This window comes from Grammomys surdaster, unplaced genomic scaffold, assembly GCF_004785775.1.
Source record: "Grammomys surdaster isolate TR1022 unplaced genomic scaffold, NIH_TR_1.0 126048, whole genome shotgun sequence".
Taxonomy (NCBI): Eukaryota; Metazoa; Chordata; class Mammalia; order Rodentia; family Muridae; genus Grammomys; species Grammomys surdaster.
Window position 1 is genome coordinate 3193539 of NW_021620860.1, and position 14663 is coordinate 3208201.

At 41.5% G+C, this 14663-nt stretch overlaps 1 protein-coding gene across 3 annotated transcripts in view; it reads right to left on the reverse strand.

The window, feature by feature from the left end:
- Skap1 (src kinase associated phosphoprotein 1) overlaps positions 1 to 14663 on the reverse strand; it is a 295894-nt gene that overhangs the window by 220106 nt on the left and 61125 nt on the right. For 2 of the 3 annotated variants that reach the window (XM_028754983.1, XM_028754982.1), the window contains exon 4: positions 151 to 234. In XM_028754983.1, the coding sequence (XP_028610816.1) occupies positions 151 to 234 (84 nt within the window). Of the gene's footprint in view, positions 1 to 150; positions 235 to 4612; positions 4702 to 14663 lie in introns of those variants that run through there. The other variant, XM_028754984.1, reaches the window with a different exon arrangement.

A 14663-nucleotide genomic window follows, 5' to 3' on the forward strand; every position in this document is an offset into this window, starting at 1 on the left:
ACCCAAGGGGATGAACACCACAACGAAGCAAGTGGCTGTTCTTTGCAAATCAGTGATCACGGACACAGAAGAGTCATCGCTGGGAACAAAGTGACAAGAGGCAGAGAGGGCCCCAGGAAAGGCAGTAACAGCCAGAGAGGTGACACTCACCCTCGTCCTGATAATCTGATGCAAGGGGTGGGCCGTGAGTCCCACTCAGAGTGTCGTCAGAGCCGTCCTGGCCAAGGTCACCTCCTGAGGGTTGAGAAAGAAAATCAAGTCATCTACTGGACATCTTGATATGGACGTTTACAGGTGTCTTCGGGTGCTTGCAAAGATGGCGACATCCCTTACGTGATGTTCATGCCCACTCCCACTAGCTCGAGACAAACAGAGAACCAACTTTAAGAACCAACTTACCTGTGTGCAAAATCTTCCACGTCACCACCTCCCTCTAGTACTAAGCAACTGGTAACCTTGCTTGGGAAGACCTTTCGCTACAAAAAAGTAATTTCTCTGTCACATTTAAAATGAAAACCTAGCTGTATAAATTTGTTTTCATATATTTTATATCTCCATGAATTACAACCTTTACCCCGAAGGCCTCTTTCTCTTTCCATTTCTAAATGAAATGGAAGGACTGATACAAAGGCCTAATCTTCTCTACATAATATAATGTAGCAAGGTCAATACTCTCTCCTACCCTGGAAAAATCAGAGCAGTAAACAGAAAGAACCCAGACTGGATTCTATTCCTATTTAAATCACTACTTGTTTTGCAACCTTAATAAAGTTCGCTCTTGTAATTCTGGTTTACAGCCTGAAAGCAACCTCTCCCAGGGACTCCAAAAGCCGGAGGAAGGTAATATTTGTTCTGCAAAATGACTTTGATAAAAGGTAATGTATATACAATACTGAATTATGCAATTAAAACATGGCTAATCTCTTTTGGGTGTTTTCGGCCTACGTTGAATTGTATTTTGCAGAAGTGGCCAGTGCTATTATGATACTTTAAAAGGTTCAGGCGGAGGATGTCTGCTCACTCGGAAACCGGAAGAAAATGAAAGCACTGCAAATTGTTTTCCTTAAAAAAAAAAAATCCCCTAAACAGAGGTACAGGCCTGCTGGTGAAAAGGCACCGACAGCTGCTCGGTTCATTTCACAAACATGAAAACGGGATTTTTCAACTGAATTTAATATTCTCTCAGATACTAATTTCCAAAGGAAATCACCAGTGCTAATCTCAGTAAACACGGCAGCATTTTTTTTGGCCCAGGATTCCAACCAGGGAGCACTGAAACCAAACAACCTGCGAAGAATCTATATTGCCTGCCTTTAAAGGTTTATTCCCTACAATTAAACTACGAGGACAGGGAGGAGATAAAATGATTAAAATAAAAAAATGACTGTGGCCTTCTCTTTCCACAAAGCAGGCTTGTCTTCGTATGCTCAGCAGTGGTCAGATGCCCTCGACTGCCCACAACATCTGCATGCACAGGACTTTAGAATAAACTGTAGAGTTTATGATAGGAAAAAAAAAAAAGATTCTTTTACCTGACACAGCATGACCACCTAAAGCCTGATGAAACGTTTCCCAGGCTTCGAGCATCTAAGCATCCCCGTGTGACTACTATCCAATAAAAACCTCAGACACTGGACAGAGGGTTAAAACACTCAAATTTTACATCATGGCAGAGCCACTGAAATCACATTATCAACAAGGATGGAAATGAGCTGCCCGGCTAGAAACTTGTACGTTGACCTGCAGCAAGGAAAGGGGTTTTCATTTTGGAGGCAAATTGAAAACTTTTTAAAAAATAGCATATGTTCTGAGCAAAATTTAACATTTAGAGGGTATACTGAACACCTCTCCTCGACCATCATTCTAGAGGTAGTTTTCTGCTTGCTTCGTATACCTGATAGGACCACCAAGAGGAAGAGCCTGTCCCTCTCCAGTTTAACATCTAAAAAAATATGATGATCAGGGGGTAGTTTTTGTTTTTGCTTTGTGTTTGTAAAATTTGTTTTTTTTTTAATTTTTAAAATAAGTTGTTTCTTGTTTTCTGGTGATTTTGTTTGCATTTTTGTTTGTTTTGTTTGAGACAGGGTTTTTCTGTGTAATCCTGGCTATCCTGGAACTTGCTTGTGTAGATCAGGATGGCCTCCAACTCACTGAGATTCTCCTACCTTTTGCTTCCCAAGTGCTGGGATTAAAGGCATGAGCCATCATGCGCATCCTTAAAATAAGTTTTATAAAAGTGTTGTGGAGATATGACATAGCTTGTAAACAGCCCTCCTCCAGTTTCCCTCAGCGCCAGCTTCTCCGTGAGTGAAATCTATCTGCCAAACCAACAAATTAATATTGGTACATTCAACTTTTATTTGTACTCCATGGAGTTCTTCATTATTGCCTTTCTTTGTGTTCCAAGATCCAGTCCAGTACATAGACTGGATTCACAGCTCAACACCTGCCGGGAGCTGCCACTTGATTTATTCACGTCGGAAGTACAGTCACTTCCGTGTGATCCCAGTGGTTTGGGAATAGTTACACAGGTGGACTTTAAGCAACTCCACTGTGCTGGGTGCCAGCCTGTGCCCGTCTACATATGCAGCAAGGAAGGATTACAGCTCAACACTTCCTACAAAGCCTGCGTCAATATGACAGACAGCTGCCAGTGAGAAAAACATGGAGAAATATGCCTTATACTTAAATGTGATTAGTTCCCGATGACAATGCCATAAGTGTTTTACTGTTATATCCAGTGGCTCACCTCCCTTGGGCTCGCACAGAATCGAGCCTATCACGCTGCATAAAAATAGATGCTCAGTGTAATTAAAATGATTACAACTAGTTGAGATGCATGGGTGGAAAGTTTTATAGAACCGACAATTACTGTGGTCATTTAGGATCGGCTTAAGTTAAAAGGCATAGTTTTTCCTTAAAGCGTAGCCACTCGAATTCTCTGGATTCGTCGGCAGCCCTCACAGTCCCCGTTCCAACTGGGATCCAGTGGGATCAGACATAAATGATCACAAGCTACAGTGACAGACATTTCTCAGCAGCTGAACAATTAGGGCTTTGAATCCCATCTGCCTAGCGGTGGCTTTCTCACAGGCCAGCCCCACTGCCACTGGAGACACACTTCCCACTGCGACTCACTCAGAATCAATATATTTCTCTACAGATAGATATTCGAACACACTATATCTCCATTAATCACCTCAGCGGCCTTCAGCCTTTTCCTTTTGTATTTCTAAACAAGATCTAGGGGAACTCTATCAGGGGTTCACCTGCCATTAGCTGGTAATTTGTTCCTCAGTTCTAAGTGTCATAAGAATTGGGCACTTCCGTCGTCCTTTAGTGCATTCAGTGACAGGTCCTCCACTGGGCACCTGTGTGGAGGGCCCATCATGGGGGTGATTTCTCTATTGTTCTTTTCTGGGAGTCTGACTCAATTTCTTTCATGCCTCGTAGAGTGATAAGTTGGGAATTTCTGAGGTTGGAGCAGAAAGATGAAATAGCTTTGTGTCAGGTGTATGGTAATTATTTGCCAGGGTTTCTGTGTTGTTTGTTTTTTATTCTGTGTTTTCATCACCAGCTAATGAGTTTTCTCCCTTAATTCAGAACAATGGCTTGGCCACTAGAAGTTGGCTTTTGCTGCCTTGGATTCAACCAGCTGTTGCTGCTCCATAAACTTTATGGAGAAGTGAGTTAAGCTGCTAAAAAACTTTTGTCTACTAACTCAATTCCAAATGGAATCGGAGAAAAATGGACCATGATGTGTCTCTCGTAACTCTTTTGGCAACCGAGGCCAGTTCTGAACTTGCAGGTGCTATTTGGGGACACAGTCAGAGAACGGTGACAATTTTACCAAAGAGATTGAGAAGAGACAGAAAAAACAGGTTGAGCATTTAAAAAATGCAATGAAATACAAAACCAAATAACACAAACCATAAAGACATGTTTTCTGCTCAATAGATAAAGGCTTTCTCATGTCAGCGTAAGTCTCTGCCGTTTGTTTATCTCTCTTCCAATTAATTGTGAGTGTGCTGTTGTAAAGTCTGTCGCCTGTAAGCAACTACATGTCACACAGGTTAAAGCATCCTGGGCTTGGCTATGACTTTCTTGTGCATGTCTTCGGATAATATACAGAAATAAGAACTAGTGTAAGACTGTAATTTTTGGTGGGTTTTTGGTTTTTGCTGTTATTGCTATTGACATTAAAAGCGAATGAGGACTTCCTGCTCCCTTTGATATTTAAGAACCCACGAGGCATGTGGCTCCCTCTTTAAACTAATAAATCCTCACTAAAATGCTATAAATAAAGTTTCCTGATCCAAATCCAGTTAGTTTTCATCCTTGGTAGCATTAATATGGCCAAGCCCTTCACAGACCAACTTAACACTAACGCAGGTCCCAAAGCTGAACTGGCAGTGTCATCAGAATGGCAGTGCCCGCTCCCTACTGTGGCCACTCACCTAAGCCTCTGGATCTAAAGAAACATGCTGCATGCAGATGTGACCGGGTATGTGAACTGTTATTCGCATGTGAATATATTACCAAGCACACCTGTGACACCAAAGTCGGGGTGGGGGAGGGGAACCTGTCAATACTTGCAGTGTAAATTACATACCATTTTGCACGAACTCGTGCATTAGGAAATGTATGATGTTTTCCACAGAACATCTGCGAGGCTTCACCGACTCCTAAATATCCATTTGGACTTGCGTGGTTGGTTCTTGTGATTAATCCACATACAGTGAAGGTCTCAGATTCTTCTCTGTTCTCTACAGTCTGACTTCTTGCTCATCTTTCCCCTCCTCCTCTATCTATCCATAACTCAATGTATAAATATTCTTCGCCACCCTCACCCCTCGCCTCCAAGGCCCCAGCAGTGAGTGTAACAGTACCAAATGCCATGAAATCTGCAGAATGAATGAGAGCCATCCAGGTGAAGAAAGCTTCCGTTTATTATTCTTTTTAAAAGTTGTTCCAACGAGGTCTTCGATGTACAAGTAGCCTGAGTTTAAGTTCTGAGTGCAAGTTCTCTATCTTGAGAATTCTTCTACCTACATGGCCACACTAAGAATGGCGTTGTTAGAATGAGTGCTGTAAATAATGAGAAATAGAAGCAAATTGACACTCGGACAACAATCACTACAAAACACCTGTGAATCTAGCGATCCAAAGGACAGCACAGATTAATAATACTCTCAAATGAGCCAAACCGGTCAACAGAAAACTGGAAACGAAAATACCTCCCCCCCCCCCACCAAGCCAGTGGCTAAGACCCGTCTTCCGAAGTAGCCCCTCCCCCGCTTTTTAAGAAAGCTGGTGGTGCAGTTTCTCATTTTAGCCAGTAGGGTGAGCTGCAGTCGTAGCATCAACACAGCTCTTTTAAAAAGGGAAAGAAAGAATCGAGGACAGACATAATAGAGAGACAGACTGACAGAAACAGAGAGTGACAAAGGCAGACATACAGACGGAAAAACACACACAGAGACAGAGACAGACAGACAGATGACACACAGACACACAATATAAACTCTGCTGCCCCTGCCCCTGTCACTTCTGGAAAATGCTGAGATCTTTAACCCTGCTTAGGTTTTTTTGAATAAGGGCACAGCTCCTGGACATTAACTGGAGGGCTGGCAGCAACAGACACGAGATAATTGTATATGTGACAACACACACTTCATAAAGCAAGCTACAGGCTGTCATTGGCTGTTCCAGCTTTACACTAACACATTCCACCGACCGCTGTTGTTTTCACTGGTACCAAAATGGAACCTGCTGAGTTAGAATATTTTTATTACTAATGAGATCTTGACAGAATTTTTTTTTTTTAAAAAAAAAAAACAAAACAGAACCATGTGAACCTGCATTTGGCGGTACACAGATAAACATGCTGGAAGACAAATGTGTTGATAGTTCAGCATCGAGGCAACCATAAAGGCCGTGGATGCTTTCTTTGGACCACTCTATCCTGTCCTTCATTCTTACTGTAAGCTATTCAACTTCATTTCAGTATGCTTTGATTTGCAAGAGACAGTCGGCTCCAATACTAAATGGAACAACTTGTTGTATTCTGAACTTTATGTGGGCTCCGGTCTGGGCTCTTCATGTATAACCCTGGGACATGCTATTATCCCAAAGATGACGCAGATGAAGAAATTGTGATATAGAAATAAAACAACTTGACAAGTTACCCAAAGTTTGGAAGTGACTCGAAGTGGCAAAGTCAGACTTTGACCCCACCCTGTCTGATTCTAAATCTCCACCCTGATCTACTAACTCCAAGGCTGCATGCTTTATAAATCACAACCACCATTCAAAGGCAAAGAATACTGAATGACAGCCAACAACGTGAGTTCATGATAGTAATCAAAATATAAATTATCATTATTTGTGGTAACAGAAGCGGTTCTGCTCCACATGCAGACAGGAACTGATGAAGCCACATGTGACCAGGAAGGAAGTAGCCTCATTCACAGTTCAAATTTATTGTTCTTCATTGTTGGGATGGGTTTTAAAATATATTTTGCAAGGATTCCATGCTCACAGACTGTAATACAACTATGTTAGGCTTAGTCAGATCAATATGATGAATTTTTAAAGCCTTTTCTGTACAATTGTGTTGACTTGTGGGCACTTTGATCCTGCAACACAGAAAACAACTCAAGTGGTCCACACCTACGGGCAGCTTGGAACCTGGCATGTCTCCTTTAAATATCCTAGTAGAAAAATTAGCTGAAAACATAGAAGCCCACATTTTGTCACTGTTGCTTTTTTGTAATCCTGGTTCATTCTAGGGTCTATAATGCTCCATGACATAAGACATTTCTTGAAACTGTCCAGCTAGTTCAATTCCAGTGTCTTTTGCTAAAAAAGAATGAGATGGGCTGGAGGGACGGCGTTTCCCATCCCTGCAGGAAACCTGAGTTTGGTTTCCAGCACCCACATGGTAGCTTACAACTTCCTGTAACTCCAGTTGCAGGGGGATATAATGCTCTCTTCTGCCTTCTGTGGGTTCCTGCATATGTATATAAATTGATGTAGGCTCATACACATGTATAAAAATAATAAATCAATCACCTTTAAAAAGAATGAGATATTATTCTCTTTAGGCTCGTGCTGAATCTAAGCCCAAAGGAGAAGGATGAAAGAACGTACAGTAAGGACGGAGTGTGGGTGGGAGTCAGGAGCTGGGAGTGTGAAGCAGCTCTTGACATACTGTAGAGAGGTGGGTTATCTTTGTGACTAATGCAGACCTTCAGTAAGCACCAAGGCTGTAATGGAAAACTGACAAGATCCCGCCTCCCATGCCCCTGCCAAAATCAAACAGAGATTCCTGCTCATGCATGCAGCAACACACATGTGTCCTTAACAAGCCAGCCCTCTCACAGACAGCATTGTTAACTTGTGTTTAGTCCCCTGAACCAGAAGTTTCATACGGAACATCTCCATATTTTTTTTCCTGAGGTATCATTAGCACAAGCAAAGTGTATAAATTTTAAGGGTAAGAGGCATCAGTTGGTTATCCCACAGCCAGAGGTTTTCTGGTAAAGGAAAGAATATTCCATTGTCTGATCTCTTAAGAGTTAATCCAAATGGGCTGTCAATCATCTAGACAGGAAAGTACCCCACAGGAACCCATCTATTTGAGAGACTTTAAAAAATAATATAAGGCCTCAACCCTACACAAAGAACTGCAGGCAACTAAGGAACGCTGAGACCGGAAGAAATGGTCCTCTTCAGGGAAAAGCACACCAGTTGGTTTTCAGCACCAAATGGTTAGCCCTGAAACATACACATACCACTGTACAGACCAAGATGGTTATATTTAGGAATATATATGGATATACACATATGCATATAACAACAATTGATGAATACACACATCCACACTAGACACATGATAGATGATAAATAGATGATAGAGAGACAGACAGACAGACAGACAGATAGATAATAGATAGATAGAGACAGACAGACAGACAGACAGACAGATAGATAGATGGTAGATAGATAGATAGACAGATAGATAGATAGAGACAGACAGACAGACAGATAGATAGATGGTAGATAGATATATGATAGGAAGACAGATGGACAGATAGATAATAGATAGACAAGACAGACAGATAGACAGACAGACAGACAGATAGATGGTAGATAGATAGATAGAGACAGACAGATAGACAGACAGATAGGTAGTAGATAGATAGATAGATAGATACAGACAGACAGACAGATAGATAGATGGTAGGCAGACAGATGGAAAGATAGATAGATAAATAGATATGATGGTAGATAGAAAGATGATAGAAAGATGGACAGATAGATCGTAGATAGATATATGATAGGAAGACAGATGGACAGATAGATAATAGACAAGACAGACAGATAGACAGACAGACAGACAGACAGATGTAGAATTTAAAACTTCTAAGTTTAGGAAGATATTTATGGATGGATGGATAGATAAATGGATGGATGGATGGATGGATGGATGGATGGAGACACAATCTCATCATGTAGCCCAGTCTGGCTTAGAACATTTGACCTCCTGCCTCAGTCTCCCAAGCACTGGGACTGCAGGTGTGCAACACTACATCTGGCCGGAAAACATCTTTTTAGAGATGAGTTACGATCAGTAACCTCTCCAGGCTTGCAAGTGTGTATTACATTCAGATCAGCTGACAAAGGCAAGGAGGGTTCGCAAGATTGGTTTTTCCCCTCTTGACCTCAGTAGAGTCAGCAGTAACTGGAAGTTTGATTTTATGCATCATATAAATCTCCTTGCCCATAACATAAATGTCCTTTTCCTCTGTTAGTGACACCTCAGCCACCCTGGTTGTGAGCCTCTTGATGGCATACTGGGAACCAAAGCTGGGTTCTTTGCAAGGTCAGAAAGTGCTCTTAACTGCTGAGCTTTCTTTCCAGTATCAGGCTAGGTTTTTGTTTGATTGTTTTTTGGGACTTTTTTTTTTGTCTAAATATTTTCTACTCCAGAATACACATATAGAAGGAATACAAAAATCTTGGAAAGTATCAACTTCAAAAAAGAAAACAGGATGGGGCTGGAGAGATGACTCAGCAGTTATGAGCACATGATGCTCTCCCAGAGGACCCAGGTTCAATTCTCAGCACCCACATGATGGCTCACTACAGTCTGTAACTCTAGTTACATATGGGGATCCAATATCCTCGTCTATCCTCCCTGGGCACCGGGCATGCAGATTGTTTCTCTGTCCACATAAAGACATATATCTTCATTTAAAAAAAAATCCAATTATCTTGGACAGTGAGTCAATCACCAAACAATCAGTATACTAATTTCAAAGCGAATGATTCCACTCGGAAACCTGAACAGTAGATACAAAAGAAAGGAAAATATTTGAAAAGATATCAAAGTCAAGTACTAACTTCAAAGCCAGCATATGTGTGTATCCGCTTCCTACAGATTAATGTGTTAAAAATGCAGCTAATATGGAAAGGCGGGGGAGTGCCCGAAAGAAGTCAAAGCATAAAATCTCCTGTCAAGACTGTTGATGCTAAAAGGTTGGGCCAAAGCCAAAGGCAGGGGCATTAGTCCTGAGCATATTTCGCACATTAATCCCCCGAGAGACATAGAAAACAGGTTAGAGGAGTCCCCTTTAAAAAGTAACCTAGGTTAGGACAGTCTACGTCTGTAACCAGTGCCTGTGTTTATAAAACACCAGCATTCCAGGGAGAGTGGTAGAAAGACACTCACCAATAAATTACAAATACTGTAAATGCAGACTTTTTCTTACATTTGCAAACACATCATAAATTTAGACCGTGTTTCTTTGTATAAATCCTTCTTAAGACTGTGCTTAAAGCCCCTTGGCATGAAGGCAAAGAGCATTTTCATAAATAGAACTTAGTCAAGTCACTGCGCACTCCATTAATTCAAAAACACTTCTCTAAGACTTCAAAGGTAATCCTACCCCCAACCCCTCCGTGTAAAGATGGTGTTTCCTCCCTGCTTTCCGGCTCTGCTTCTTGTAGTTGTCAGAGCTACACGTTTCAAGTATGTGGTGGTCAGGGATAAGAAGTGAAGCTATGTTCATGGTCTCATTCGACATGCTTCAGACGTTGTATGAGCAATAAGTCTGTCAGCTGAACGCTCACTATAGGCTTACTGGCAAGAATTGTGTTCTCTTGCCTTACGACTATAAACCCACAGATGCATAGGTGTGCTTACAGGGTCCCAGGGTAGGGCTCAGCTGGAGTGGATCAGTTATATGGAAAGACAAGAAATATTTATTATTAAAGGTCCACGCATGCATCTTCACGCTTAGCTTTATTTTGATATATATAAAATAATCCGTGTTGTCTCTTTAAAGCCCCACTTGCTACCTCACAGCAGACGCCGTCCTTGGATTATCATGTTATTAGAACTCACAATGACACGAAGTCCGTAATAGCGAGACTGTGTAGAGGAGCAAAGCGGTGCTTCAAGAGGTTAAAGGGCTTGCCAAGTCTCACAGAGCTTTTCTGAAGACCTGGGACTCCAATTCAAATCTGCTTCAGACCCATGTTCTTCCCACTTAAAGCATGAATTTGAAATAAAAGAGAGAGAGCAGTGATTGCTTGTGTGGTTTTGCATCTAGCTACATGTACTTTTGCAATGATCTACTGGGCCTTGTGATAGAAATAAAATAACCTTTACTTTTTAATAAACCTCAACAGGTTTCCTGTTGGCAGTTTTGGGGACCAGACCCAGAACCTGAGCCACACTAGGCAAGCACTGTACATCCTCAACATAAGGATTATAAACTTGTGCAAAACCAGACAAAGCAAGGGCTGACAAGACATCTCAGTGGGTAAAGGTGTTTGCTGGGCATATCCAGTGATTTGAGTTTGATGTGTCGATGCATACACACACACACACACACACACACACACACACACATGCACACAAGGACCTATATAAAAGTGGAACTCACTCCATAGACTTGATCCCTGACCTCCACATGTGCTATGGCACACGCATGCCCACATTCGCACACACGATAATGAATAAATAAATCTTTTTTTAAAAATCGTTTATTTTTTGAAAACATTATTTGATTGGATGTATATAGGTATTTTTGCCTGCATGTATGCCTGTGTACCCTGTGCATATGTGTATGGTCCAGTGCAAGCAGAAGCCAGGAGAGTGTGTAGTTTTCCCTGGACTGGAGTTACCGGTGGTTCTGAGCCATTATGTGGGTTCTCAGAACCAAATCCCACACCTTTGGGATAAGAGCAGCTAGTTCTCTTAATGGCTAAGCCACTTCTCTAGTCCTTAAAAGCAATTAAAAAATAATATTAAAATAGTTCATGTTCAAATTCCCAATTCTCTCATAGATATCACTTTCAAAACTAAAAATTAGTTTGTCTGACTTGGAAGAAGGTAAAACTCACACATTGATTGACAAACCACTTAAGTCTTTTTACATCTGTAGTCAGTGTGGCTTCATCTTTGCTAACATTCCTTTGGTTCTGGTCTTTTCAATGTGGCTTTATAATAGAGTTTTCTTTTTTATACTTTGATTTATTTGGTTTTGTCAATTATATTTTTAGGGATCAATGACTTCTACATAGAGACTTGGCATTTCAAAATACCATTTGTTAAAGTTTTTACTAAGTAGACTTAGGTTCCTGTAAAAATGTACTAGAGGAGCAGGAGATGGGTGGCTCAGGGGTTAAGGGTACTTGCTGCTTCTTTCAGAGGACCTGAGTTCAATTCCAACCAAGTTGGACAATTCACAGCTGCCTATAATGGCAGCTCCAGGATGCCTGACTCCCTCTCTGGCTTCCCCGGGTACTCACACATATGTGTGTATGCACACACGCACATATAAATCAAAAAAGCAAAATGAATCTTTAAATATAAAAAAACTAGATAATTTTCTCAGGATCTTCAGCATTGATATGGCTCCTCAACGTAATGTTCAAGCTGGTAAGAGACAGAACATTTCTGCAAATGACCAAAATGTCATGAGTGATGACTGTATGAAATTATAACCTTTGTAGCCAGGAGGCATGGTGGCATATGCCTATAATCCCAGGATTTGGGAGGTAGAGGCAGGAGGATCATGAACTCAAGGTTATAGTTAACTGCATAGTAAGTTCAAGGCCACCCTGGACTTTGAACAAAAAATAAACAAAGAAAATAAATAGCAAATACATAAAATATGACTGTAATAGTCTTACTGGCTTGCCCAAACTTTTTATTTAGGCGTTGTGACATTTGTTTTACACTCTGGATCCCTGATAGGAAATTCAGCTAATGTTCAAAAAATATTTTTGTGACAATACATTTTGAATTATATACAGTATACTTTCTACATGAAATTTTGATTTATCGCATTAAAACTGTCAATAATTAACTCATCTTATAAAAAAGAGAGAGCAAAACAAAACAAAACGAAGAAAATCGAGTTGTGCCGTGACTTAAGATGATCTTGTCATCAAACTTGAAGGTCAAAGCAGATTGTTATTTAGACAGCCGATCAATATCATCTTTAGATTCTGATGGCTACAGCGTGAACAGTTCCACAGAAAACTCCTCACAGCTTTCCTTTGTAACTAAAGGAAAATTTAAGTTAAAAATATGCTCTTTTTGTGGTTGCTGGTTTTTTGTTCATTTGTTTGCTTTCGCTGGGAGTGTAGTTCTGTGACATGTGCAAGGCCTTGGACTGAATCTGCAGCGTCACCCACACACCAGTAACAAAGACGGTGAAAAGAAGAAGAAGAAGAAGGGAGAGGAGGAATGACAGGAGGGAGAAGAAGAGAGACAGAAGGAGAGGCAGAAGGAGAGGCAGGAAGAGGAGGAGGAAAAGGAAAAGGGGGAGGAAGAGGGACAGAAGCAAGAGAGAGAAGAGGGACAGGAAGAGGGGGAGGAAGAAGACAAGAGAAGTTTTCAAAGAAAGCTGGGCTTGCATTATTGTGACTATCTGAAGTCCTAGAACCAAGCCTTTTCTGCGGTTATATTTAACCTCATCAAGACAATTTTTCTAGGTTGGTGAGATGGCTCAGCATGGTGAGAAGCTTGCTAGCTTCTTACCAAGCCTGACAACCTGAGTTCAAACCACCAAACCCACATAGTGGATATGGTGGAAGGAGAGAACCAATTTTTGCAAGTTGTCCTTTGATCTCCACAATGGTGTGTGTGTGTGTGTGCGTGTGTGCATGTGTGTGTGTGTGTGTGTGTAGATAGATAAATGGATTAGACAGATAGAAAAATGAATGGATTAAATGAATAGATATTTTTTAAAGTACGAAAAAAGAAACCGTTTGTTTCCTTTACATTAAAGTAATAATTCTTAGGATTATATTTTCTTTTTAGATGATGTTGTGTAAAAACCAACTTCCTATGAGACTGAAACATGTCTCCTTGCAGGGAAGCTCCTTAAAGCAACTTACAACTTACAGTCTCAGGAAGTCCCTGAAACTGACCAGATTCACTAGTCCCCTCCCTCCCAGAGGAAATAAACCAAGCTGCAAACAAGACTCTCAGAAAAACCAGGGTGTGAAGAAGATTCAACTCAGCCAAGCTGCCTGGAGGGGGTTTAGACGGACTGAAACACCTAAAAAGGATGTTCTCCAACTTGTTGAGCTGGCTGCAGGCTGTGCAGTGGGCTCCAGGTTCCCAGCTTTGTGAGCTGTCACCCATGCTGGAGTGGGCTTTGGGGATGCAGCTATCTTTGAGTCATTTCTGCTCCTGTAAGTAACTCCTCACCCATATTCCTGTAAGTGACCCCAATAAGACTCATGGTTTACCAAGCTAGACTTTGCTGGTCCTGGTACTTTGATGTGTCACGGTCTCCCTACCTGGGGTGAGTGGACATGTGTGCAGTGTCTCCCGAGGAGTTTGTCATCCACAGATTAATCACTGAGGAAGGAGACAACGGGCCAACAAGGAGAGGGTGAAAATGGATGTGAAAATTCAGCATGATTATTATAAACACACTGCTAAGAAAGGCTCAACATGGTAGTGCACACCTGTAATCTCGGCCCTGAAGATGCTGAGGCAGAAAAATGGCAAGTTTCAGGCCCTCCCTGGGCTATGCATTTACTTTAAATCTAGACTGACAACACAGTAAGACTTTTATTCAAAAATAAAGTGATTTCTTAAAAATTTTTACTTACAATTTTTTTAGGCAATGTAAAGTATGAGATCATCACATCTGTCTTTCCACACTGGAATCATCCCATTACTACCTAGTCTTCTAGGGTTTTCTAAATTCTTCTGCCATGCCGGGCATGGTCACACGCCTTTGATCTTAGCACTTGGGAGGCAGAAACAGACAGATCTCGGAGTCTGAGGCTAGCCTGATCTACATAGTGAGACTCTGTCTCAAAACAAACAAACAAGCTGTCTCTTGCATGCCCCTGTTCTTTTCATCCTGTCCAGGTAGTGCCTTGGATAGACCAGTTATGATTCCCATCCATCACACCAGTGATAACTGATAGAACGACTCCCCTCCCTCACCCCGCATCTGTAGCAGAAGCAAGGCTCTGGGGCTCTGGGTTGGACATTCCTCAGTTTACTTCCTGATTAGGCTGCTCTGCGTCTTTCTGATCACTGTCCTTGTGTGTCAGACGTGCGTGACTGAAGTACCGCTATCCTAAGACTCCGCAGAGTTGTGCCCTGTGTTTGGATCCTG